The sequence below is a fragment of the Theropithecus gelada genome, chromosome 11, assembly GCF_003255815.1.
Source record: "Theropithecus gelada isolate Dixy chromosome 11, Tgel_1.0, whole genome shotgun sequence".
Taxonomy (NCBI): Eukaryota; Metazoa; Chordata; class Mammalia; order Primates; family Cercopithecidae; genus Theropithecus; species Theropithecus gelada.
This window is the reverse complement of record NC_037679.1, coordinates 69,502,400-69,527,351: the sequence shown is the minus strand read 5'-3', so window position 1 is coordinate 69,527,351 and position 24,952 is coordinate 69,502,400. Positions and strand designations below refer to the sequence as shown.

Below are 24,952 nucleotides of genomic sequence, written 5' to 3'. Positions count from 1 at the left end.
CTAAGAAACATAGAAACATTGACAACTGAATGCTATTCATAAACTTGGATTTTTTAAATTTTTGGCTATAAAGGATATTATTGAAACAATAAACAATATCTCAATACTGTCTGTAGATAACAGTATTTTGCCGTGCGCGGTGGCTCAAGCCTGTAATCCCAGCACTTTGGGAGGCCGAGACGGGCGGATCACGAGGTCAGGAGATCGAGACCATCCTGGCTAACACGGTGAAACCCCATCTGTACTAAAAAAATACAAAAAACTAGCCAGGCGAGGTGGCGGGCGCCTGTAGTCCCAGCTACTCCGGAGGCTGAGGCAGGAGAATGGTGTGAACCTGGGAGGCGGAGCTTGCAGTGAGCTGAGATCCGGCCACTGCACTCCAGCCTGGGCGACAGTGCGAGACTCCATCTCAAAAAAACAAACAAACAAACAAACAAAAAAACAGTATTTCAAGTTCTTGATTTTGATAGTTATTTTGTGAGATAAACAAATGTAGTTAAGATAGGCCAGGCGTGGTGGCTCATGCCTGTAATCCCAGGACTTTGGGAGGCTGAGGTTTGCTGATTGCTTGAGCCCAGGAGTTCAAGACCAGCCTGGGCAACTTTGCGAGACCCCCATCTCTACTAAAAATATAAAAATTAGGCCAGATGTGGTGGCTCACGCCTGTAATCCCAGCACTCTGGGAGGCCGAGGTGGGCGGATCACAAGGTCAGGAGATTGAGACCATCCTAGCTAACACAGTGAAACCCTGTCTCTACTAAAAGTACAAAAAATCAGCTGGGCGTGGTGGTGGGCACCTGTAGTCCCAGCTACTGGGGAGGCTGAGGCAGGACAATGGCGTGATCCTGGGAGATGGAGCTTGCAGTGAGCCAAGATCACCACCGCACTCCAGCCTGGGCGACAGAGCGAGACTCTGTCTCAAAAAAAAAAAAAAATATATATATATATATATATGTATATATATGTGTGTGTGTGTGTGTGTGTGTATGTGTGTGTGTGTATATATATATATATAAAAATTAGCTGGGTGTGGTGGTGCACGCCTGTGGTCCCAGCTACTCTGGAAGGTAAGGTGGGAGGATCACTCGAGCCCAGGAGGTGGAGGCTGCAGTGAGCCATGATTGTACCCCTGCACTCCTGCCTGGGGGATAGAGTAAAAAACAGAGCTAAGATAAATACCCCCACTTTTTTTTTTTTTACGGGGCAAAGTCCCAGTTACTTGGGAGGCTGAGGCGAGAGGATGACTTGAGCCAGGGAGGTCGAGGCTGCAGTTAGCTGAGATTGCACCACTGCACTCCAGCCTGGGAGACAAAGTGAAACCTTGTCTTAAAATAAATAAATAAAGGAAATACATACATGAAAGTATTTAAGAAAAAAGAGGGCCAGGTGCCGTGGCTCATGCCTGCCCAGCACTTTGGGAGGCCAAGGCAGGCAGATCACCTGAGGTTAGGAGTTAAAGATCAGCCTGGCCAACGTGGTGAAACCCCGTCTCCACTAAAAATACAAAAATTAGCCAGGCATGGTGGCGTGTGCCTGTAATCCCACCTACTTGGGAGGCTGAGGCATGAGAATCGCTTGAACCTGAGAGACCGAGGTTGCAATAAGCCAAGATTACACCACTGCACTCCAGCCTGGGGGAAAATAATAATAACAATAATATCTAGAGTCACTGCCAGTAGTTGACTATAGTGTTTATTTTAAATATGAATCCTTAAGTTCAGCTATAGAGAAAGACAATCAAGCACTTGCTGAATACTGGCCCTCTTCCCCTCCAATTATAAACAGCAATACACATTCTTCACTACAGATTAGTGAAGTAAACTAAGTGTATAAAAAGAAAATAAAAACCTTTAATCCCACAATCTAGTAGTAATTTTTTTTTAATTAATTAATTTTTTTTGAGATGAAGTTTCACTCTTGTTACCCAGGCTGGAGTGCAATGGTGTGATCTCGGCTCACCACAACCTCCGCCTCCCAGGTTCAATCGATTTTCCTGCCTCAGCCTCCTCAGTAGCTGGGATTATAGGGATGAGCCACCATGCCCGACTAATCTTTTTGTATTTTAGTAGAGACGGGGTTTCTCTGTGTTGGTCAGGCTGGTCTTGAACTTCTGACCTCAGGTGATGTGCCCGCCTCAGCCTCCTATTTTTTTTTTTTTTTTTTTGAGACGGAGTCTCGCTCTGTCACCCAGGCTCGAGTGCACTGGCGTGATCTCAGCTAACTGCAGCCTCCGCCTCCTGAGTTCAAGTGATTTTCCTGCCTCAGCCTTCCGAGTAACTGGGACTATGGACGTGCACCACCACACCTGGCTAATTTTTTTGTATATTTAGTAGAGATGGGGTTTCACCATGTTGGTCAGGCTGGTCTCGAACTCCTGACCTCAGGTGATCCACCTACCTCGGCCTCCCAAAGTGCTGGGATTACAGGTGTGAGCCACCGTGCCCGGCCTAGTAGTAATTATTTTAAAACACTTTGATATATTGCCTTTCAGAGTTTTTACTAGGCATATATTTGTTTAGAAATTTTTCTTTTATATAACTGAGTCAATCTAATATACTGATAATTGTTAATATTTCTTCTTTTATTTCCCTCCACATCTGGAATATATTATTAATAATTGTTTTGTGTTTGTTTTTTACATTTAACTATAATTCAGTAAGAATTTTGGTGAGGAATCTAATGAACCCAGACTGCAACACATTTTTTAAATGACCATATTATTTATTTATATATGTATATATGTACACATATATGTCTGTATATTTTTTTCCTAGGTAACTGTAATGACTATATATTCACCAAGGAAAAGCAAAGTGAACCCAGGTTTATATATCACTGAATTTAAATGAAACATTTAAAACCTATCATAACTACTATACTTAAAATATATGCATACACACACACTCCTAAAGTCAGTTAATTCCAGCTCCTCTCCCAGGGGAAAAAAAGCAATTAGTGAGAGACCTTTGGGATCTTGTCTTACTTACTCTCTTAACTTCAGCAGAGAAGAGGTGAGTACTTTGAAAGCTCTATCCTTTATTTCAAGTGAGAGGAAAACATCAGCACTGAGAAATATTTTATATTCTTTGAAGCTATTCAATTTAGAATTTTTTTCTTCTATCCATGTATAAACCCCAGGCTGTGCTCTGTGCTTTTCAACCAACATCAGTTATAAATACAGTTCTTTTAGGATTCACTGCTAATTTTAAAAATGCTTGATGTAAAATATACTGTACCAATAGACAAGAAAAAACCTTCCTAATTGCTCTTTGAAATCTTAAAGACTAAGTTCACCAGGGATGCTAATACAATCTATTTTTAACTCTGTTGTGGGCTGGGTGCGGTGGCTCATGCCTGTAATCCCAGCACTTGGGGAGGCAGAGGCAGTTGGATCACCTGAGGTCAGGAGTTCGAGACCAGTGTGGCCAACATGGTGAAACCCTGTCTCTACTAAAAATACAAAAATTAGCCAGGCGTGGTGGCACATACCTGTAGTCTCAGCCACTCAGGAGGCTGAGGCAGAAGAATCACTTGAACCCAGGAGGCAGAGGTTGCAATGAGCCCAGATCGCACCACTGAACTGCAGCCTGGGCAACAGAGTGAGACTCCATCTCAAAAAACGAAAAGAAAAAAGAAAAAAATTCTATTATGTAAGTAGTTACAGACAAATAGGCTTCTCAGAACCATGTTACTTATAAGTATTATCTGCTTTATATGCACTACTCACCAGAACCTTTAGAATTCTGGTAACAAGAGTGTCCAGCTGATCTGTTGAAAAAAAAAAGCATATAAATAATATGTAATATTACAATGTTATAAGCACTGAACAACGTATTTCAATTTTATTTTATTTTATTTTTTTTGAGACAGGGTCTCACTTTGTCTCCCAGGTTGGAGTGCAGTGGTATTATCTCGGGTCATTGGAACCTCTGCCTCCCAGTCTCAAGCGATTCTCCCACCTCAGCCTCCCAGGTAGCTGGGACCAGTGCTGCTACGCCCAGCTAATTTTTGTATTTTTAGTAGAGACAGTTTCACCATATTGGCCAGGCTGGTCTCAAACTCCCGACCTCAGGTGATCTGCCTGCCTCAGCCTCCCAAAGTGGTGGATTAAAGGCATGAGCCACTGCATCCAACCAACATATTTCAAATTTTAAAAAAGGACAGTGTTGCATATTATTTTTACTTTTCATGTTTCCGTCAGAAATGTCTTGCAAATTTTTTTCTATAATTCTGGTTACATCCTAATGGCTCCAAGATTTTTTTCTTTCCTTTTTTAGAGATGGGGTCACCCAGGCTAGAGTGCAGTGCCGGGATCATAGCTCACCGCAGCCTCAAAATCCTGGGCTCAAACAATCCTCAGCCTCTCAAGTGGCCACGACCACAGGCGTGTGCCACAACACCTGGCTAATTTTTGTACAGATATGAGCCACCATACCTGTCCCGGGTCTTAATTTTATAGCTTCCTAATCTCATTCCTACAGTGAGCTCAATAAAGTAGTTGGGGCTCCTGGGCTATCCATGTTATTATCTTGCTGTCTCTATTTTTAATGAAGTGATTTGGGTATTGAAAAGACTGTTCTTTTTTTTTTTTTTTCTTTTGTGAGGTGGAGTCTTGCTCTGTTGCCCAGGCTGGAGTGCAATGGCGTGATTTCGGCTCACTGCAACCTCTGCCTTCCAGGTCCAAGCAATTCTCCCACCTCAGCCTCCCAGAAGCTAGGATTATAGGTGCCCGCCACCACGCCGGGCTAATTTTTGCATTTTTAGTAGAGACAAGGTTTCGCCATGTTGGCCAGGCTGGTCTCAAACTCCTGACCTCAAGTGATCCACCGCCTCAGCCTCCCAAAGTGCCGGGATTACAGGCGTGAGCCACCATGCCATGCCGAAAGACTGTTCTTTGAATAGTAATTAAGGTGTGCTAGAACTGGTAAGTTGGTCTGTAATGTTTCTAATTTCGTACAAATTCTTTTTTTAGAAAAGAAATTCTAAACTTAAAACAACCTTCCTTCCCTCATCCTGCAATTTATTCAGTGACCAAGAGTTCATGGGCCAGACGCCAAGTTTATAAAGTTTTTGTTATGAACTTTTCACCGCCATTACCTCTGCTATTTTATTCCAAGCCACCATATCATTTTCTTGTATTCCAAATTCCTAATTCTACCCTTGCTCCTTCCAGTTTATTCTCCAACTAGCAACCAGCGTGATCCTTTTTTTTTTTTTTTTTTTTTTTTTTTTTGAGACGGAGTCTCGCTCTGTCGCCCGGGCAGCGTGATCCTTTTTAAGAGAAGTAAGATCACATCACTTCTCTGCTGGCAACCTTCTTGTGACTTCCTTTCTCAAAGGTTGACTTTATAGGGCATGAGGGAGTTTTGAAGGAGTGATAGAGCTGCTCTGTATCTTCAGCATGGCAGGGCTTACACAGCCATGTGCATTTGTCAAAACCCATCATATTATACATGAAAAAGTAAGACTTTACTTTGTGTAAATCATGTCTCAATAAACCTGACTTTAAAGAAAAAGAAGTGCCGGGCGCAGTGGCTCCTGCCTGTAATCCCAGCACTTTGGGAGGCCAAGGCGGGTGGATCACGAGGTCAGGAGATCAAACCATCCTGGCTAACATGGTGAAACCCCGTCTCTACTAAAAATGCAAAAAATTAGCCAGGCATGGTGGCACATGCCTGTAGTCCCAGCTACTTGGGAGGCTGAGGCAGGAGAATCGCTTGAACCTGGGAGGCAGAGGTTGCAGTGAGCCAAGATCACACCACTGCACTCCACCCTGGGTGACAGAGCAAGACTCCGTCTCAAAAAAAAAAAAAAGTAAAGAGTTCTGGAGTTCCCATTAGTTAATAACGGGATTTTTGGCAGATTACTTCCCCTTTCAGATTAGTAAATATGACTGGAATGGATGATTTTTAAGACCCCTGCCGTGCCAAAATTGTATGATGTAGCATAATAAACCTGATTCTAGTCTGAAAGTTGTACTTTGTATTTCTGGGAATATAGCTTTTCATAAATTAATCTTGGTTTGTGTTTTTTAATGGGGTTCCTTAAACCAAACTGAAAGTTTTTCAATTGTATTTTTAAGAGTTTGGATAAACTAAAGGTGGCATGGAGATGAACGACGGGGAGATAAAAGGAGAGGACAAACAACCTCTTTGTGCCTGTTTTGTCATCCATAAAGTGGGGATCATCATAAAAGCTTCTAGGACTTGGCTGGGCACAGTGGCTCATGCCTGTAATCCCAGTACTTTGGGAGGCCAAGGCAGACAGATCGCTTGAGCCCAGGAGTTCAAGACCAGCCTGGGCCAATATGGCGAAACCCATCTCTACGAAAAATACAAAAATTAGCCGGGTGTGGTGGCGCACACCTCTAGTCTAAGCTACTTGGGAGGATGAGGCAGGAGAACCACTTGAACCCAGGAGGCGGAGGTTGCAGTGTGTTGAGATTGTGGCATTGCACTCCAGCCTGGGTGACAGAGGGAGACTCCGTCTCAAAAAAAAGAAAAAAAGTTAATGTATCTCCTGATACACTAGGATCCAGCAGTCGGCCAAGGATTATGAAGAACAGAAAAGAAACCCAAGAAGACTCCATCCCATCTTTAAGAAGTCTTCAGTAGCACCAGATACAAAAAGGATGGCCATGCGGGTGGATCACGAGGTCAGATGGAGACCATCCTGGCTAACACGGTGAAGCCCTGTCTCTACTAAAAATACAAAAAATTAGCCGGGCGGGGTGGCACGCGCCTGTAATACCAGCTACTCGGGAGGCTGAGGGAGGAGAATGGCGTGAACCCAGGAGGCAGAGCTTGCAGTGAGCCAAGATCGCACCACTGCCCTCCAGCCTGGGCGACAGAGCGAGACTCCGTCTCAAAAACAAAAAAGGATGGCCACGGGTGCAACAGGGGCCCTGACTGTGGGTTGTACTGAACGGCAAACATATCGCAGTTCTTGCTTTTAGGAAATAAAGGAGGGAGAGGAAGAGGAGGTAGAGTCTCCAGCAGTGACTTCAACAGCTCATTGTCCTCACTATCCAGGAAATAGGTGTAAAAACCTGCTCAAAACGAAATAGATTTGTGAAAAAAGGAACTTCAGTGTGTGAAGAAAAATGTCAAGATCAGGGCACCTTGGATATTCAGTCATTGGTCTCACTGGCGATTAGAAACTCTCGTTTGAGGTCGGGCGCAGTGGTTCACCCTGTAATCCCAGCACTTTGGGAGGCCGAGGCGGGCGGCTCACTTGAGGTCAGAGGTTCGGCACAAGCCTGGCCAACATGGTGAAACCGCGTCTCTACTAAAAATACAAAAATTAGCCGGGAGTGGTGGCAGGCGCCTGTAATCCCAGCTACTCGGGAGGCTGAGGTAGGAGAATCACTTGAACCTGGGAGGCTGAGGTTGCAGTGAGCCGGGATCGCACCACTGCACTCCAGCCTGGGCAACAGAGCGAGACTCTGTCTCACACTCAAAAGAAAAAAAAAGAAAAGAAAAAAAAGAAAACAAAAAGAAAGAAATCCCCGTTTGACAGAAAGGTGGCTCATGTCACAAGAGGGAAGGAACTGGTTTATGGGCCTGGACGCCCCCAGCTAAACTGGGGGACATCTTCCTCCTCTGTTCCCGCCGCCTCGCCTTTCGGTGGACACACCGTCCTGTGCCAGACAGCAAATGTCCCAGTAGGGCTCGCAGCGCCCCCTCGGGGCAGAGAGATGCACGCGGGCGACTGTCGCAGTCACCTCGTGGCCACTGCACCAAACGCTCCTCCGAGGCTTCCCTCAGAGGCCCTCCCTCAACCGCGAGGCAGTCCTCCCCTCTTCCCTCCCGTCCACAACACAACTGTTCCCCGCCTCTCACTTGAGGGCATCGGAGCCAGCCCGAGACGCACGGCCGGCCGCAGCCCTCCTCACGGGGCTCACGACCCGGGGGCCCCACGCTGCCACCCCTTGCCCCGGGGCCCCCAACCTCACCCGCCGCCGCCACCCTCGGTCCCGGCCACTGCGGGCGGCTCTGCAGAAGAGCTACGCTCCGTCCAGTCGGACCCAGGACCCTGGCCCGGCATCTCCGCGGCGCCGAGACCGCGAGCCGTGTGCGGGAGCAGCTGTCCCAGCGTCCCTCCCCTGACAGCACGCGTGCGTCAGGCTGCTGGTATTCCGGAGAGGCGGTTCCGATGCCGGCTTCTCGCCCCTCCGAAGCCGTTCGGACACTGCCCGAAGAGCTTCGGGAGAGCGGGGCGGGCAGATCCGCGACCCCGGAGTTACGGTGGGGGAGGGGCAGGAGCGCTGCGGTAGCTGAGCGTTTGCACGTTTGCACCTCTGTGGAAGCAGTGCGTCACAGGAGGGAAATATACATGCTCCCCAAAACAAGAGGTGCTTTCCACTTCAGTATTCCAGATCCTCAACACATTTGCAAATCGCGAGGGTCACCATACAGGTCAAAAGTCTGCACGCAAACCACGGACCGAAGCACGCGGCTCAAGGATGCGGAGCTTTATCTGTTATCCGTTATTACCCAGGTATCCAAGCTTAGCCTGCATCCCAACGGCCGATTTCCAACAACTACTTTTGCGCACGCGCATATCATCTCCTTCACCCCTCCACTTTCGTCTCAGGATGCGTTTCTCACCGGATTTGGCCCGCGGGCTGTCCCGTAGAAGGAGGTGTGGTAGAAATGGAGGCGTAGAAAGAATGTGGATTGCGATTGGTTCGCACTTCACTTTCCCGGAACTCAGTGGGCGTCGCGCGAAGGCTGAGGGAGTGTGGCGGGCGGCTCCGGGAGCCAACATGCCTCGGTATGCGCAGCTCGTCATGGGCCCCGCGGGCAGCGGGAAGGTGAGGATTTGAGGGGACAAGGAGAGAAAAGTAGGGGTTCATGGGAGGCGGGAGGTTGGGTCCTGAGGGAGCGAGGCGGCGGGTATGTGTATTGGGAACCCTGAGACCCCACGCAACTCATTTATACTGTCTGGCTTCATGTTTTTTGTTGTTGTTTTGAAAGGGAAATAATGGTAGTTGTTGATATTTATTGGATACTTAAGCCCCAGGCAGTAGATTAAACGCCTTGCTGATTTCTACAACAACCCTGTGAGAGATCTCATTCTCATTTTGCAGACAACGAGACACAGAAAGGTTAAGTTCTTTGCCCAGCAAAAAAATTTAAATCCAGTTTTGTCTACACTCCAGAATCCGGCCCTGTCTCGCTCCCAGGAGGGTAAAGTGGGGTCTCGTTAATTACTGTTTCTCAGAACTTGGAACATGGACTTTTGGTATTTAAGGTGCTTTTAGGTGGTACATGGACCCAACATTAAGGAGCATCAGATCATGTATTGAGGAAATTGTTGCCTTTTCATTTCTCTTTCAGTTCTTCGCATTTAGGAGAAATTGTGCTCGGTGCTAGTGTGTATCTTCAGCACTTACTTAATCCTCAGGTCTTTTCAGAGAGCAGTTCTTAGTCTCAGAGCTTTTAATAGGCACTTGTATTTAGCTAAAATTAAGAACATTTAAAAGTTTTATATAATTTTATGTCTAACTTCACGTTATGTCAAATATAACTGGTTTTCAGTTTACAGTAGGGATAAAATTTTTTCTTGTAAACAAATACTAAGGGAATGTTAGGAACATTCAAATACAGTGGGAATGGTGAAGATATGGATCAAATAACAGATGTGTGGGAAACATAGCCAGGCGTGGTGGCTCACGCCTGTAATCCTATCACTTTGGGAGGTGGAGGTGGACGGATCGCCTGAGCCAGGAGTTTGGGACCAGCCTGGGCAATACGGGGAAACTCTTGTCTTTACAAAAAAATGAGTCCCAGCTTCTTGGGAGGCTGAGGTGGGAGGATTACCTAAACCCAGGAGGTTGAGGCTGTGGTGAGTGGTGATCGTGCCACTGCACTCCAGCCTGAGTGACAGAGGTACTGTCACAAAAAAAGAAAAAGAAAAACTGGGAAACACTAGAGTCTGTGGAGGTGTTGTGTGGCCTTAGTTTTTAACAAACACATTGTTCTAAGCTGTTGAGTTATTCTGAGTAACAAACATGTACATGTAACTAAGATACCTATGACCTTTAACTTACCCAGAGTCTGTAGTCTTTTGGGGAAGACAAATAATGACCTGTCAATTAAGATACAATGTGATGTGGCCAGGTGTGGTGGCTTAAGCCTGTAATCCTCGCACTTTGGGAGGCTGAGGCCAGCAGATCACTTGAGCCCAGGAGTTCAAGGTCAGCCTGGGCAACATGGTGAAGCCCTGTCTCTACCAAAAATACAAAAATTAGCTGGGTGTGGTGGCCAGAGTCTGTAGTCCCACCTACTCGGGGGGCTAAGGCTGGAGAATCGCTTGAGCCTGGGTCAAAGCAGCAGTGAGCTATATGATGGTGCCACTGCACTCCAGCCTGGGTGACAGAGTGAGACCCTTTGTCAAAAAAAAAAAAAAAGATACAGACAGAGACAACAGTATGTGTAAAGGCACTGAGAGGACAGCAAGATGGATTTTTTTTTTCTATAGTCTATTTTAATTTTTGGATTGATTGTGTTAAACAAGTATCTTTATAAGCTTTTGATGCCTACTATCAGAAACATTTGTTGAGTATGTTCTTTCTCCCAAGCATGTTTTGGGCCCTGGAGTTTGTGTGGGGAAAAAAACACGCACACACAAAATCCCTGCCCTGTGGAGCTTATCTTTAAACATAATAAGTCAATTAGAAATAATTATCAAGTATTTATTATGTAGTAGGTATTGTGCTAATCTCTGTGCTTGGGAAACGGAATGACACATCTCTGCCTTTAAACAGAGGATGACACAGACAAGTAGCCTAGAATTTTTTTTTTTTTTTTTTTTTTTGAGCCAGGAGTCTTGTTCTGTCATCCAGGCTGGAGTGCAGTGGTGTGATCTCAGTTCACTGCGACCTCCGCCTCCTGGGTTCAAGTGATTCTCCTGCCTCAGCCTCCCGAGGATCTGAGATTACAGGCATATGCCACCACGCCCGGCTAATTTTTGTGTATTTAGTAGAGGTGGGGTTTCACCATGTTGGCCAGGCTGGTCTTGAACTCCTGACCTCAGGTGATCCGCCTACCTCGGCCTCCCAAAGTACTGGGATTACAGGCGTAAACCACTGCACCCAGCCCCAGATTTTAACATAGTATGGTAACAACAACATAAGGGATAAAGAATTATCTAAACCAAACGTTACAAACTGATAGCCACCTCCAAACTATTTATTGACCTTGGCATTCCTTCATCTTGGAATGCTCTTCCCCTTAGGATGGCAAGCTCATTATCATATACTCAGATATCCCCTACTCAGAGACATCATCCCTGACCATCCTACCTAAAGGTTTGTTTGGATTGTACAAGTCCTGGTAGAGACACTGTGTTAGGTGTTACACTATGTAACCAGAAGTCTTCCCTTTGAATACCACTTGTCACACGTTAGAGCAGTAAGGAACCTTAGTGATTATGGAGGACATCCCAGTTAGAGACAAGAAAGTCTAGGGGCAGAGTGGAGAAGTAAATTCCCCAGAGTTACCCATGAGTCTAAGTCAGGTTTGAATCTGCAGCCCAGTCAGATATCTTTTTCCCTTGTTTTCAGTCAGCCTCTTGGTTGGTGAAGGCATAGTTGTGACCTTAGTGGATAGTATTCCAGAGTATGGAAAGTAGCACTACACTGCCTGTTGCTTTAACCTCTCATGCCTTGTGACATTACAGAGCACCTACTGTGCCACCATGGTCCAGCACTGTGAAGCCCTCAACCGGTCTGTCCAAGTTATAAACCTGGATCCAGCAGCAGAACATTTCAACTACTCCGTGATGGCTGGTAAGTCCTGAGCAGAGGCTTCCCCCACCTTCAGGAACAGTAAGGGCTGTGGAGGCAGTGAGTACTAGCTGCTTAGCACAGAAGCTGAAAAATTACTTTTTATAGTCTGGATCCCTGGTTTTGTGGTAAATAGCATGAGCTTGTCATTTGGTCACATCTGTTTATGGTGATATGTGTGACAGTATCCTTTCTTGGTCTTTGATGTAAGATTTAAACATAAATGGGGCTGGACGCAGTGGCTCATGCCTGTAATCCCAGCACTTTGGGAGGCTGATGCGGGCAGATCATGAGGTCAGGAGTTCGAGACCAGCATGGTGAAACCCTGTCTCTACTAAAAACACAAAAAAATTAGCTGGGCGTGGTGGCGCGTGCCTGTAATCCCAGCTACTCAGGAGAATTGCCTGAACCCAGGAGACGGACGTTGCGGTGAGCCGAGATTGCACCACTGCACTCCAGCCTGGGCAACAGAGCGAGACTCTGTCTCAAAAAAAAAAAGTAAATGAACACTTCCCTCAGCACCGTTTCATTCTGTCCCTTTTGTCCTTAGTCCTGCTGTAGTGAATCATGTGGTATATTGCTGATCACTGTAAGTCAGGAGCCTGGGTTTGTTTTTTTAAATTCTTTTAATTTGTTCTTTCAAGTGTCTGTTGAACACCTGTTTTATGCCAGACACCAGAGTTATAGCAGAGAATAATATAGACATTATCCCTGCCATCACCAACCTTTAGGAAATAGGCAGTAAACAAAATGATAAACATGTTACAGAATGTGATGACTGCAGACAGGCTCATGAGAAGTACTCATTGGGTGAGGTTGCTTTAGCTAGGATTGTTAGGGAGGATGGTGACTCTGAGGAGGGGATCTTTGAGCCTAGACCTGAAGGATGGTAATATGCTCCTCAGGCTGAGGAAAAGCCTTCCAAAATGAGGGAACATTTAGATCATTAAATATGCCAAGCTGGGTGCAGGGACATGTGCCTGTAGTCCTAGCTACTTGGGAGGCTGATGTGGGAGGATCACTTGAGCCCAGGAGTTCAAGTCCAGCCTGGGCAATATTGCAAGATCCATCTCTGAAAAATAAAATAAATAAATAAATAGCCTAGAGGTGAGAAAGGATTTGGTGTTCTCCAGGAAAGCCAAGATGTCAGTGAGCTGAAGCGTAATCACTGAAAGAAAGAAGTAAGTAGAGGCTAACAGGACATGAAAAGATGGGATTTTATCCTGTTGTCAGTGGGGTGCCACTAGAGGGTTTTAAGAAGAGGAAAGGATTGACATTTGATATATGTTTTGGGGGTTTTTTGGTTTTTTTGAGACAGGGTCCAGCTCTGTCACGCAGGCTGGAGTGCAGTTTCACAACCTTTGCCTCCTGAGCTGAAGCCATCCTCCCACCTCAGCCTCCCAAGTAGCTGGTACTATAGGTGCGTGCCACCATGCCTGGCTAATTTTATAATTTTTTTTTTTTTTTTTGTAGAGACAGGGTTTCACCATGCTGCCCAGACTGGTCTCAAACTCCTGAGCTCAAGCAGTCTGCTGGCCTCAGTCTCCCAAAGTGCTGGGATTAGAGGTGTGAGCCACTACATCTGGCCTTTGTTGTTGTTGTTGTTGTTGTTGTTTTGTTTTTGAGACAAGGTCTCACTCTGTCACCTAGGCTGTAGTACAGTAGCCTGATCACAGCTTATTGTAGTCTCAACCTTCTAGACTCAAGCAATCCTCCTACCTCAGTCTCCCAAGTAGCTGGGACTACAGGCACACACTATCATGCCTGGGTAATTTTTGTATTATTTGTAGAGATGGGGTTTCATCATGTGGCCCAGGCTGGTCTCATTGCCCAGGCTGGTCTCGAACTCCTGGGCTCAAGTGACCCACCAGCTTGACTTCTGAAAGTGCTGGAATAATAGGCATGAGCCACCGCACTTGGCCTGATTTATGTTTTAAAAAATAACTCAGGTGCTTAGATGAAAAATGGACTTTAGTGGGTTGACAGTAGAAGTACAACCTGCATGGCTGGGCACGGTGGCTCATGCCTGTAATCCCAGCATTTTGGGAGGCCGAGGTGGGTGGTCACCTGAGGTCGGGAGTTCGAGACCAGCCTGACCAACATAGAGAAACCCCGTCTCTACCAAAAATACAAAATTAGCTGGGCATGGTGGCACATGCCTGTAATACCAGCTACTCGGGAGGCTGAGGCAAGAGAATCACTTGAACCCGGGAGGCAGAGGTTCTGGTGAGCCAAGATCGCACCATTGCACTCCAGCCTGGGCAACAAGAGCGAAACTGTCTCAAAATTAAAAAAAGAAGTACAACCTGCACTGCGGCTGTTGTAGTTAGCCAGGTGTACACCAGTACTAGGGTGGTCATGGTGGAGATATAAGGAAGCTGACAGATTCAGTATATTTTGCAAGTTGAATTAATAGCATTTTGTGGGGGATTGAACCAAGAAGGTATAGGAAAGTAAGGAATCAAGGGTGACTCTTGCAGCTTTGTTGAGTGTATGATAATCATTTCCTGTGGAGGGAGACAGGTCGTTTTAGGTTTGGGGACGTTCTCTTTGCACTCACTAAGTGCAAAGAGAAACTTTTGATTTCTGTTAATGAGTGAGCAGGTTGCGGAAAGGCAGATTGAAGGGAGAGGGAGAGATGTGAAATGCTTATCTTTGAGAAAAAAAGCATTGGATTACTTTGGAACCATTTGGTTGCAGCAAACGGAAACCACTCTAAGCTAGCTTAGTTAAAAAGAGGACTTAGGATGGGCACTGTGACTCATGCCTGTAATCCCAGCACTTTGGGAGGCCAAGGCAGATGGATGGCTTGAGCCCAGGAGTTCAAGACCAGCCTGGGCAGCATGGTGAAACCCCATCTCTACAAGAAATATAGAAATTAGCCTGGCATGCTGGCAGGCGCCTGTATTCCCAGCACTCAGGAGGCTGAGGTGGTGGGATCACTTGAGCCTACGAGGTCAAGGTTGCAGTGAGCCATGATTATGCCACTGCGCTCCAGCCTGGGCAGCAGAGTGAGACCCTGTCTAAAAAGAAAGAAAGCCAGATTTATTGTCCCAATTTGGATCAGTTATCTGTTATTTATCACTGGGGAGGGGTAGGAAGGTGTTGTCAGTATAAATGTGTCTGTGAATGAAGCTCAATTCTTTGTGAATGGAGAGTGTAGGTTTGAACACAAAAATAAGTAAAAACCTAAGGTAGAAAATTCTATATACTGATTCCTAAAAATTAGTAAGATAATCATACCAGAATTTTTTAAGCCTCTCCTGTTGGTGAATTTTTTTTTTTTTTTTTTTTTTTTCTCCCTGAGGCAGAGTCTGTCTCTGCTGCCCAGGCTGGAGTGCAGTGGCACCATGTCATCTCACTGCAACCTCTGCCTCCTGGGTTCAAGTAATTCTCCTGCCTCAGCCTCTCGAGCAGCTGGGATTACAGGCACGTGCCAGCACACCTGACTAATTTTTCTATTTTTGTTTGTTTTTGTTTTTGTTTGAGATGGAGTCTTGCTCTGTCGCCTGGGCTTGAGTGCAATGGCGTGATCTTGGCTCACTGCAACCTCCACCTCCTGGGTTCAAGTAATTCTCCTGCCTCAGCCTCCGGAGTAGCTAGAACTACAGGCATGCGCCACCACGCCTGGCTAATTTTTGTATTTTTAGTAGAGATGGGGCTTCACCATATTGGCCAGGCTGGTCTCGAACTCCTGATCTCATGATTCCCTCACCTTGGCCTCCCAAAGTGCTAGAATTACATGCGTGAGCCCCCACACCCAGCCTAATTTGTATATTTTTAGTAGAGACAGGTTTCAGCATGTTGGCCAGGCTGGTCTTGAACTCCTGACCTCAAGTGATCCACCTGCCTCACCCTCCGAAAGTGCTGGGATTACAGGCATGAGTCACTGTGCCGAGCTCCTTAGTGATTTTGATACATTATCTCACAGTTCTCATCCTTCTACCCCAGGATAAAGAAAGTGAGGCTCAGGGAGGTGAAACAGTTACCTTAGTGTTACTTTGGGAGGCCGAGGCAGGCGGATCACAAGGTCAGGAGATTGAGACCATCCTGGCTAACACCGTGAAACCCCGTCTCTACTAAAAAAAAATACAAAAAACTAGCCGGGCGTGGTGGTGGGCGCCTGTAGTCCCAGCTACTTGGGAGGCTGAGGCAGGAGAATGGCGTGAACCCGGGGGCGGAGCTTGCAGTGAGCCGAGATTGCGCCACTGCACTCTAGCCTGGGGCACAGAGCAAGACTCCGTCTCAAAAAAAAAAGAAATGGTAATCAGTTTTCTTTTTTTCGTTTTGTACTTTTTAGGAATAGGTAATACATATTCACATGGTTCATAACGTAAAAGTACTAAAGAGTAAGTATACAGGAAAACATCTTCCTCTCAGCTCTGCGTCCCAGCAATCAGCTCCCCTTCCTGGGAGCAGCCAGTGTTACCAGTTTCTGGTGTGTTCTTTCATAGCCTGTGCACATAAAATTCAAGATGTATATGTATTATGTCTATGTAATGAATTTTTGTCTTTTATTAACACCAATGATAGCATTCTTACACAGTTCTGTACCTTGCATTTTTCACTGAACAATATGCCTAGGAGGTTGTATTATTGTTAATACTTAAAGAGATTTTCCCCATTTATGACTGTGTAGTATTCCATTGTCTGGCTGAACAATAATTTATTTGCTAATTTCTCTATTGATGGACACTGCTACAGTGAAAAGCCATGTACATAAATAATTTCCTGCATATGAGTTTTTTATGTAATTATTAACTTTTATGTTCTATTTCTAGTAAGGATAACAATTTTTGAAGGGACACATGTATTCTGGGCCCTATTTGTCCTTTTCAGACATCCGGGAACTGATCGAGGTGGATGATGTAATGGAGGATGATTCTCTGCGATTTGGTCCCAATGGAGGATTGGTATTTTGCATGGAGTACTTTGCCAATAACTTTGACTGGCTGGAGAACTGTCTTGGCCATGTAGAGGACGACTATATACTTTTTGATTGTCCAGGTGAATCAACAATTTGAATGCTTTCCTTAAAGTCTTGATAGTTCCATCCTTAATAGGAGAAGGGAGAGTGAGCATTTGTAGCTCTAAACTATACTGCAGTAGAGTACCAAGCTATTCTTATTCAATGGCTGTGACTTATTAAGTCTATCTATTGAGGCCGGGTGCAGTGGCTCATGCTTGTAATCCCAGCACTTTGGGAGGCCGAGGTGGGTGGATCACGAAGTCAGGAGATCGAGACCATCCTGGCTAACATGGTGAAACCCATCTCTACTAAAAATACAAAAAATTAGCTGGGCGTGGTGGCGGGCGCCTGTAGTCCCAGCTACTCGGGAGGCTGAGGCAGGAGAATGGCATGAACCCAGGAGGCGGAGCTTGCAGTGAGCCAAAATCGCATCACTACATTCCAGCCTGGGCAACAGAGTGAGACTCTGACTCAAAAGCAAACAAAAAAAAGTATATCTATTGAGTGCTTGATTTGTACACTGGGAATACCATAGAGCACAGATAGCCATGGTCTCTGGCCTCATGGAGCTCACAGTTTGGCAGAACTCAAGACAGTACAAAGAAATAGCGTCCAAATGATTATTTAATACTCAGTTGTCATTGAGTATCCCACAGGAATAGTACAGATCATCACACTGATAATGGCGGTTAGAGAGGCATCTGAGGCGGCCTTTCAGCTGGGCTGGAGGCTGAGGAAAGCAGAGGGCACAGCCTGCTGAACACCTCCCAGGAGGAAGGAACAATGCTGTTTTAAGGCACTGAAAAGGCCGATGTGGCTGGAGCATAATAAAGAGGCAACTGTCATGAGGTGTGACTGGTAGGAGACAGATAATAGCACATGGCTTCTGAAGCCAAATAGTGAATTTTCTTTTTTTTTTTTTCTTTTCTTTTTTTTTTTTTTGAGACAGAGTTTCACTCCTGTCACTCAGGCTGGAGTATGATGGCGCCATCTCGGCTCACTCCAGTCTCCACTTCCTGGGTTCAAGTGATTCTCCTGTCTCAGCTTCCCAAGTAGCTGGGATTACAGGTGCCCACCACCACACCCGGCTAATTTTTGTATTTTTAGTAGAGACAGGATTTCACTATGTTGGCCAGGCTGGTCTCAAACTCCAGACCTTAGGTGATTCACCTGCCTCAGCCTCCCAAATGCTGGGATTACTTGTGTGAGCCACCACGCCCAGCCCAAATTGTGAATTTTCAACTTGAGCCTGACCTGGCTTTGACCATTTATGTCCCTCACTTTTTTCCCCTTGCTTTTAATTGACCATACATATACCCACAGAAAAGTATATATGTCATAAGTATACAGCTTGATGAATATTCCCAAACTATAGATATCTTTGTAGCACTTATTTATTTATTTTTGTAGAGATATTGTATTGCTCAGGCAGGTCTCAAAGTCCTGGGCTCAAGCTATCCTCCCACTTTAGCCTCCCAAAATGCTGGGATTACAGGTGTGTGAGCCATGGTATCTGGTCAGTAGCACTCACATTGATTGGCAGAAAACTCAAGTGTGAAGAACCTCATGTTCTTTCTTTCTTTTTTCTTTTCTTTTTATTTTTTTTTTTATTTTTTTATTTTTATTTTTTTTTTTTTTGAGACGGAGTCTCGCTCTGTCGCCCAGGCTGGAGTGCAGTGGCCGGATCTCAGCTCACTGCAAGCTCCGCCTCCCGGGTTCACGCCATTCTCCTGCCTCAGCCTCCCGAGTAGTTGGGACTACAGGCGCCCGCCACCGGGCCCGGCTAGTTTTTTGTATTTTTTAGTAGAGACGGGGTTTCACCGTGTTAGCCAGGATGGTCTCGATCTCCTGACCTCGTGATCCGCCCGTCTCGGCCTCCCAAAGTGCTGGGATTACAGGCTTGAGCCACCGCGCCCGGCCTTTTTTTTTTTTTTTAAAGACGGAGTCTTACTCTATCGCCCAGGCTGGAGTGCAGTGGCGTGATCTTGGCTCACTGCAGCCGCCTCCTCCCGGGTTTAAGCGATTCTTGTGCCTCAGCATCCCAAGGAGTAGCTGGGACCACAGGCACGCACCACCACGCCTGGCTAATTTTTTTGTATTTTTAGTAGAGACAGGGTTTCACTATGTTGGCCAGACTGGTCTTGAACTCCTGGCCCCAAGTGATCCACTCACCACAGCCTCCCAAAGTGCTGGGATTACAGGCATGAGCCACCCTGCCCAACCAGAGAACCTCATTTTCTACATAAAACTTAATAGGGAGTCCTATGGTGGCAGTACCTTAGGTTTTATGATTGCTTTGAGAGGCTGTAGGCCCCTTGAAAATGTGTTGGCTTTTATTTTTATCCATCTTATGGGGAAAATTTGTTTCCTCTAACTTGATGATTTAACATATTTGCTGTTTCTAAAATTCTTGCAATACTCTTCATGTAGGTCAGATTGAGTTGTACACTCACCTGCCTGTGATGAAACAACTGGTCCAGCAGCTCGAGCAGTGGGAGTTCCGAGTCTGTGGAGTTTTTCTTGTTGATTCTCAGTTCATGGTGGAGTCATTCAAGGTCTGAAGCTAAATCTCTTACGGATTTCTTTTTTTTTTTTTTTTTTTTTTTGAGACAGAGTCTTACTCTGTTGCCCAGGCTGGAGCACAGTGGCGTGATCTCAACTCACTGCAACCTCTGCCTCCCGGTTCAAGTGATTCTTGTGCCTCAGCCTCCTGAGTAGCTGGAATTACAGGTGCGTGCCACCATACCTGGCTAATTTTTGTATTTTTAGTAGAGACGGGGTTTTACCATGTTGGCCAGGCTAGTCTCAAACTCCTGACCTCAAACATCAAGTGATCCACCTGCCTTGGCCTCCCAAAGTCTCTTATAGATTTTTAAACTATGAGTACAAGCAGATGACAATTCCCTTTAATTATTGTGTGATTCTGAACATTTCACGAATGATTCCAGAGTTACTTAGTATCCCTTTTGTTATTAAATTATTATAATATGTTGTAAATCAAAAATAGTAAATTATTATATCATAGAGATTTAAGAGGAACTGCTTACCAAGAAAAAACTGAGGTTGTTGGGCAAAGTGGCTCACACCTATAATCTCAGCACTTTGGGAGGCCAAGGCAGGAGGATTGCTTGAGCCCAGGAGTTCCAGACCTGCTTGGGCAACAGAGTGAGACCCTGTCTCTACAACAAATACAAAAATTAGCTAGGCATTGTGGCACATGCCTGTAGTCCCAGCTACTTGGGAAGCTGAAGTGGGAGGATTGCTTGAGTACAGGAAGCAGAGGTTGCAGTGAGTCGAGATCGCCAAGATCACACCATTGCACACCAGCCTGAGTGACAGAGTGAGACTCTGTCTCAAAAGAAAAGGAGGGGGGTAGCAGGAGAGAAAAAACTGAAGCAGATGGCTATTTTATAAAAGTCTATTTTTAATTTTCTGAGGACCTTTTGACCAGTTTATGAACTACCTAGATCAAATTTTTTATTAATAGCTCTTAAGGAATATTAGATGGGAAAGGAAATTAAAATGCTGTCTAAATTGAGATTTGTGATCACTGTATGTTATCTATATCTTCCCTCACCTTTGGGAACCAAGGGTCAAGCATCTGATTAGGGAACATTTTTTTTTTCTATATGGCTAGCATTTCTTTTAATAAAATAATAATTTTGCCTTTTCCACATGTTCTGAACTAGCATTTCTTTTTTTTTTTTTTTTTTTTGAGACCGAGTTTCGCTCTTGTTGCCCAGGCTGGAGTGTGGTGGTGCGATCTTGGCTCACTGGAACCTCCGCCTCCTGGGTTCAAGTGATTCTCCTGCCTCAGACTCCCAAGTAGCTGGGATTACAGGCACGTGCCACCACGCCCGGATAATTTTGTATTGTTAGTAGAGACAAGGTTTCACCATGTTGGCTAGGCTGGTCTTGAACTCCTGACCTCAGGTGATCTGCCCACCTTGGCCTCCCAAAGTGCTGGATTACAGGTGTGAGCCACCATGCCCAGCCTGCATTTCTTTTATTTAGGCCAGTTCTGTTCCAGTGAGGAATAGAAGACCCTTTATGCAAAGGCCAGGTAACTTTGTTGGCAACAGTCAGTTCATCTTCCCTTTTCTGTCTCCTCCTTCAGTTTATTTCTGGCATCTTGGCAGCCCTAAGTGCCATGATCTCTCTAGAAATTCCACAAGTCAACATCATGACAAAAATGGATCTGCTGAGTAAAAAAGCGAAAAAGGAAATTGAGAAGTGAGTTCACTCTTCTTCCATTATCAGATCTCAATTGCAGAGATGAACCTTCTGTTTTATTTAGATGGGAAGTTTGGTTGGTTTATAAACCTAGTCTCCTGAATTCATCAGTCTTTCTCTCTTTTAAAGGTTTTTAGATCCAGACATGTATTCTTTATTAGAAGATTCTACAAGTGACTTAAGAAGCAAAAAATTCAAGAAAATGACTAAAGCTATATGTGGACTGGTAAGCTTTTAAAGTTTGGATTTTTTGGCCAGGTGCAGTGACTCATGCCTGTAATCCTAGCACTTTGGCAGACCAAGGCGGGAAGATTGAGTCCAAGAGTTCAAGACCAGCGTGGGCAACAACTCTGTCACTAAAAACAATTTTTAAATTAGGCCAGGCGCAGTGGCTCACACCTGTAATCCTAGCACTTTGGGAGTCAGGGCAGGCTGATCATTTGAGGTTAAGAGTGCAAGACCAAGCCTGGCCAACATGGTGAAACCCTGTCTCTACTAAAAATACAAAAAAAAAATTAGCTGGGGCTGGGCACGGTGGCTCAAGCCTGTAATCCCAGCACTTTGGGAGGCCGAGACGGGCGGATCACGAGGTCAGGAGATCAAGACCATCCTGGCTAACACGGTGAAACCCCGTCTCTACTAAAAAATACAAAAAATTAGCCGGGTGAGGTGGCAGGCGCCTGTAGTCCCAGCTACTCGGGAGGCTGAGGCAGGAGAATGGCGTAAACCCGGGAGGCAGAGCTTGCAGTGAGCTGAGATCCAGCCACTGCACTCCAGCCTGGGCGACAGAGCGAGACTCCGTCTCAAAAAAAAAAAAAAAAAAAAAAATTAGCTGGACATGGTGGTGTGCACTTGTAATCCCAGTACTCGGGAGCCTGAGGCAGAAGAATCAGTTGAACCTGGTGGTGGAGGTTGCAGTGAGTGGAGATCACGCTACTGCAGTCCAGCCTGGGCAACAGAGTAAGACTTTGTTTCAAAAAAAAAAAAAAAAATTAGGCCAGGTGCAGTGATTTATGCCTGTAATCCCAGTTCTTTGGGAGGCTGAGGTGGGTGGATCACCTGAGGTCAGGAGTTCGAGACCAGCCTGGCCAACATGGTGAAACCCCGTCTCTACTAAAAAATTCAAAAATTAGCCAGGCATGGTGGCGCATGCCTGTAATCCTAGCTATTTGGGAGGCTGAGGCAGGAGAGTTGCTGAAACCCAGGAGGTGGAGGTTGCAGTGAGCCGAGATAGTGCCATTGCACGCCAGCCCAGTCCAACAACAGCAAGACTCAAAAAAAAAAAACAAAACCAGGCATGATGCTGCACGCCTGTAGTTCCACTCTGGAGGCTGAGGTGGGAGGATCCCTTGAGCCTGGGAGGTCAAGGCTGTAGTGAGCCATGATCATGCCACTGTGTTCCAGCCTGGGTGGCAGAGAGACCCCATCTCAAAAAAACAAAAAGGGGGCCAGGCGCGCAGTGGCTCACACCTATAATCCCAGCGCTTTGGGAGGCCAAGGTGGGTGGATCACTTGAGATCAGGAGTTCAAGACCAGGCTGACCAACATGGTGAAACACCGTCTCTACTAAAAATACAAAATTAGCCGGGCATGGTGGCATACGCCTGTAATCCCAGCTACTTGGGAGGCTGAGGCAGGAGAATTGCTTGAACCTGGGAGGCGGAGGTTGAGCAACAAGAAAAAAACTCTGTCTCCAAAAAAAAAAAAAAAAAAAAAAAGATTGAAAAAAAAGTTGAAGTTTTTTGGGTTTTTTCCTAAACACCTGGTCAAATGTTTGCCTGTGTCCAGTCATTTGCCGCCTTTATAAAAAGCACAGTTCATCCCTATTTTCTGCGAAGTGGAGGAAGGAAAAGGGCTGTGGGCTGGTCAGTCAGCAGTTTAATTTAGAAGTAGTTATTGGTAGTGGCTAATAAATTAACTAACATCTCATTATTTCTAGCCATTTGGAGAGTTCAGGACTGTTTGTGCTCCTGTGAAATTTCCAGTGGTTGTTGAATTCAGATAAATAGCCGTGAAACAGTGTCTAGTTAAAGTAATAAGCTAACAAGTGTTCTAGCCAATCAGAAGTCAGAAAAATCAATGATTTACTCTCTGTGTCTAGCTATCCCTCCTCCTCCTCTTCCCCTAAATACATCAGTGTTTTTATTCAGAAGTATAAATGGTTATAAAACTCAAATATAAGTTGAAAATTATGTATTTTGCACAACTTCAGAATGAACTTTTCTTGAAATCTGCAACTTGTAGATTGATGACTACAGCATGGTTCGATTTTTGCCTTACGATCAGTCAGATGAAGAAAGCATGAACATTGTATTGCAGCATATTGATTTTGCCATTCAATATGGAGAAGACCTAGAATTTAAAGAACCAAAGGTAATTTCTGATTTGGGGTGTTTGTTAGCTTTTGATAAAAGTATTTGCCAGCACGGGCCAGGCGCGGTGGCTCACGCCTGTAATCCCAGCACTTTGGGAGGCCGAGACGGGTGGATCACAAGGTCAAGAGATCAAGACCATCCTGGCTAACAGGGTGAAACCCCGTCTCTACTAAAAAAATACAAAAAAATTAGCTGGGCGAGGTGGCGGTCGCCTGTAGTCCCAGCTACTCGGGAGGCTGAGGCAGGAGAATGGCGGGAACCCGGGAGGCGGAGCTTGCAGTGAGCCGAGATCGCGCCACTGCACTCCAGTCCGGGCGACAGAGCGAGACTCCGTCTCAAAAAAAAAAAAAAAAAAAAAAATTTGCCAGCACTCACTGGCCTCTTGCATAATCCAGGAGACTCCTTAAATTAGTTTTTTGTCTTACTGATGGCAGTTAACTGGGCTTTTCTGGGTGATCTCTGAAATTAACACTGTGCTCCACAAGCTGTATCACTTTTACTCTATTTTTGTTGAGGCAGTATGATGAAGCTTCTGTGTATTCAGAGCTTGGGTGTATGTGCAAAGAGGAGGCGAAATTGGGCTGCCCTCACATATGTCATTGAGAAGACTAATGATAGTGTCAGCAAAGCATTTTTTTAAATTTCTTTTATTTTTTATTTTCCTGACCACTAGACTACCAGGGAAGTAAAGCACTATCACAGGAAATTAGCCAAGGATCGTCATGAATGTAAATTAAAATGAGAAATGCTTCTGAGATAGAAGCACATTAATTTACTACATATCTGGGAAAAAAATCTGTCAATCATGCCTTTTCTTACTATTAACAGTTACCTGTAAGCAACACCTGGAGCTGGTGCTGGGTAATTAGTTCCACATAGGGTATTACCTGAAAAATATTTAAACACATACTAGTTTTGACTGAGGGGAAATAAATATATTTTCTATTTTGTGTTTCCATTGTGTCAGGAACGTGAAGATGAGTCTTCCTCTATGTTTGACGAATATTTCCAAGAATGCCAGGATGAATGAAGAGTTTACTAAAAAGTAACCATCTATACATGAAGAGCTTGTGGCCAAACCAGTAGAACATTCTTCTCTTCAAAGGATGCAGTAGTAGAAAGCTACTTATTTTAATGAAAAAAGTAATACCTCATTCTTTATCAGCCACATGCCTGAATCAAGTTTTTAATTATTCTGAAACTGCTGCTGTTTAAAGTGGAATCTTTTAGTGTTAGAACAGCATCACTTTAGATTTTATAAGTCAAAATTGAAATGAATGCACATAGATTTGTATATAATATAAATTAGCACCTGAGCTAAGGTTAAGGCTAAACTTATTTTCACTTTTTGTATTATTTTTGAGATGCAGGAATTACTGTAACAAAATATGTGTCCGAAGGGAAAAAGCTACAAGTATATACATAAGACCATTGCTTATGTGTATCTTCCCATTTTCCTATATTGAAAATGTATATTATTTATATAACTTAAAAAGTAAAAATAACTATGTTTTGAGATATGTATGTATATATATAAAAGAAACAGAAAGGTTTTTAATGATTCTTGGGCCTAGATAACAAGTA

General features: G+C 45.0%; 2 protein-coding genes across 3 annotated transcripts in view; one reads left to right on the top strand and one right to left on the bottom strand.

The window, feature by feature from the left end:
* FAM216A (family with sequence similarity 216 member A) overlaps nt 1-8,597 on the bottom strand; it is a 22,883-nt gene extending 14,286 nt beyond the window's left edge. The window contains exons 1-2 of the mRNA XM_025401236.1: nt 7,955-8,597; nt 3,728-3,768 (exon numbers count right to left, since the gene is read on the bottom strand). Of these exons, the coding sequence (XP_025257021.1) occupies nt 3,728-3,768; nt 7,955-8,046 (133 nt within the window). The 5' untranslated portion in view covers nt 8,047-8,597. The remainder of the gene's footprint in view (nt 1-3,727; nt 3,769-7,954) is intronic.
* On the top strand, nt 8,071-24,952 carry GPN3 (GPN-loop GTPase 3). 2 transcript variants are annotated; one of them, XM_025401235.1, is made up of 9 exons: nt 8,254-8,499; nt 8,596-8,815; nt 11,686-11,794; nt 16,631-16,798; nt 19,191-19,315; nt 20,878-20,993; nt 21,123-21,219; nt 23,238-23,366; nt 24,336-24,952. In XM_025401235.1, the coding sequence occupies exons 1-9, from the start codon at nt 8,465-8,467 to the stop codon at nt 24,396-24,398; spliced, it is 1,062 nt and encodes a 353-aa protein (XP_025257020.1). In that variant the 5' UTR covers nt 8,254-8,464; the 3' UTR covers nt 24,399-24,952. The 2 variants fall into 2 exon arrangements, with proteins under 2 accessions (XP_025257019.1, XP_025257020.1); XM_025401234.1 differs by lacking the exon at nt 8,596-8,815 and having other exon boundaries at nt 8,071-8,499.

Excerpts from the sequence above, each read along its gene's own strand:
- GPN3 (XM_025401234.1), top strand. The coding sequence starts at position 8,155 with ATGCCGGCTTCTCGCCCCTCCGAAGCCGTTCGGACACTGCCCGAAGAG. Across the intron at positions 8,500-11,685 it reads TGTTATCCGTTATTACCCAG|AGCACCTACTGTGCCACCAT; the intron begins GTATCCAAGCTT and ends GTGACATTACAG. Across the intron at positions 23,367-24,335 it reads TAGAATTTAAAGAACCAAAG|GAACGTGAAGATGAGTCTTC; the intron begins GTAATTTCTGAT and ends CCATTGTGTCAG.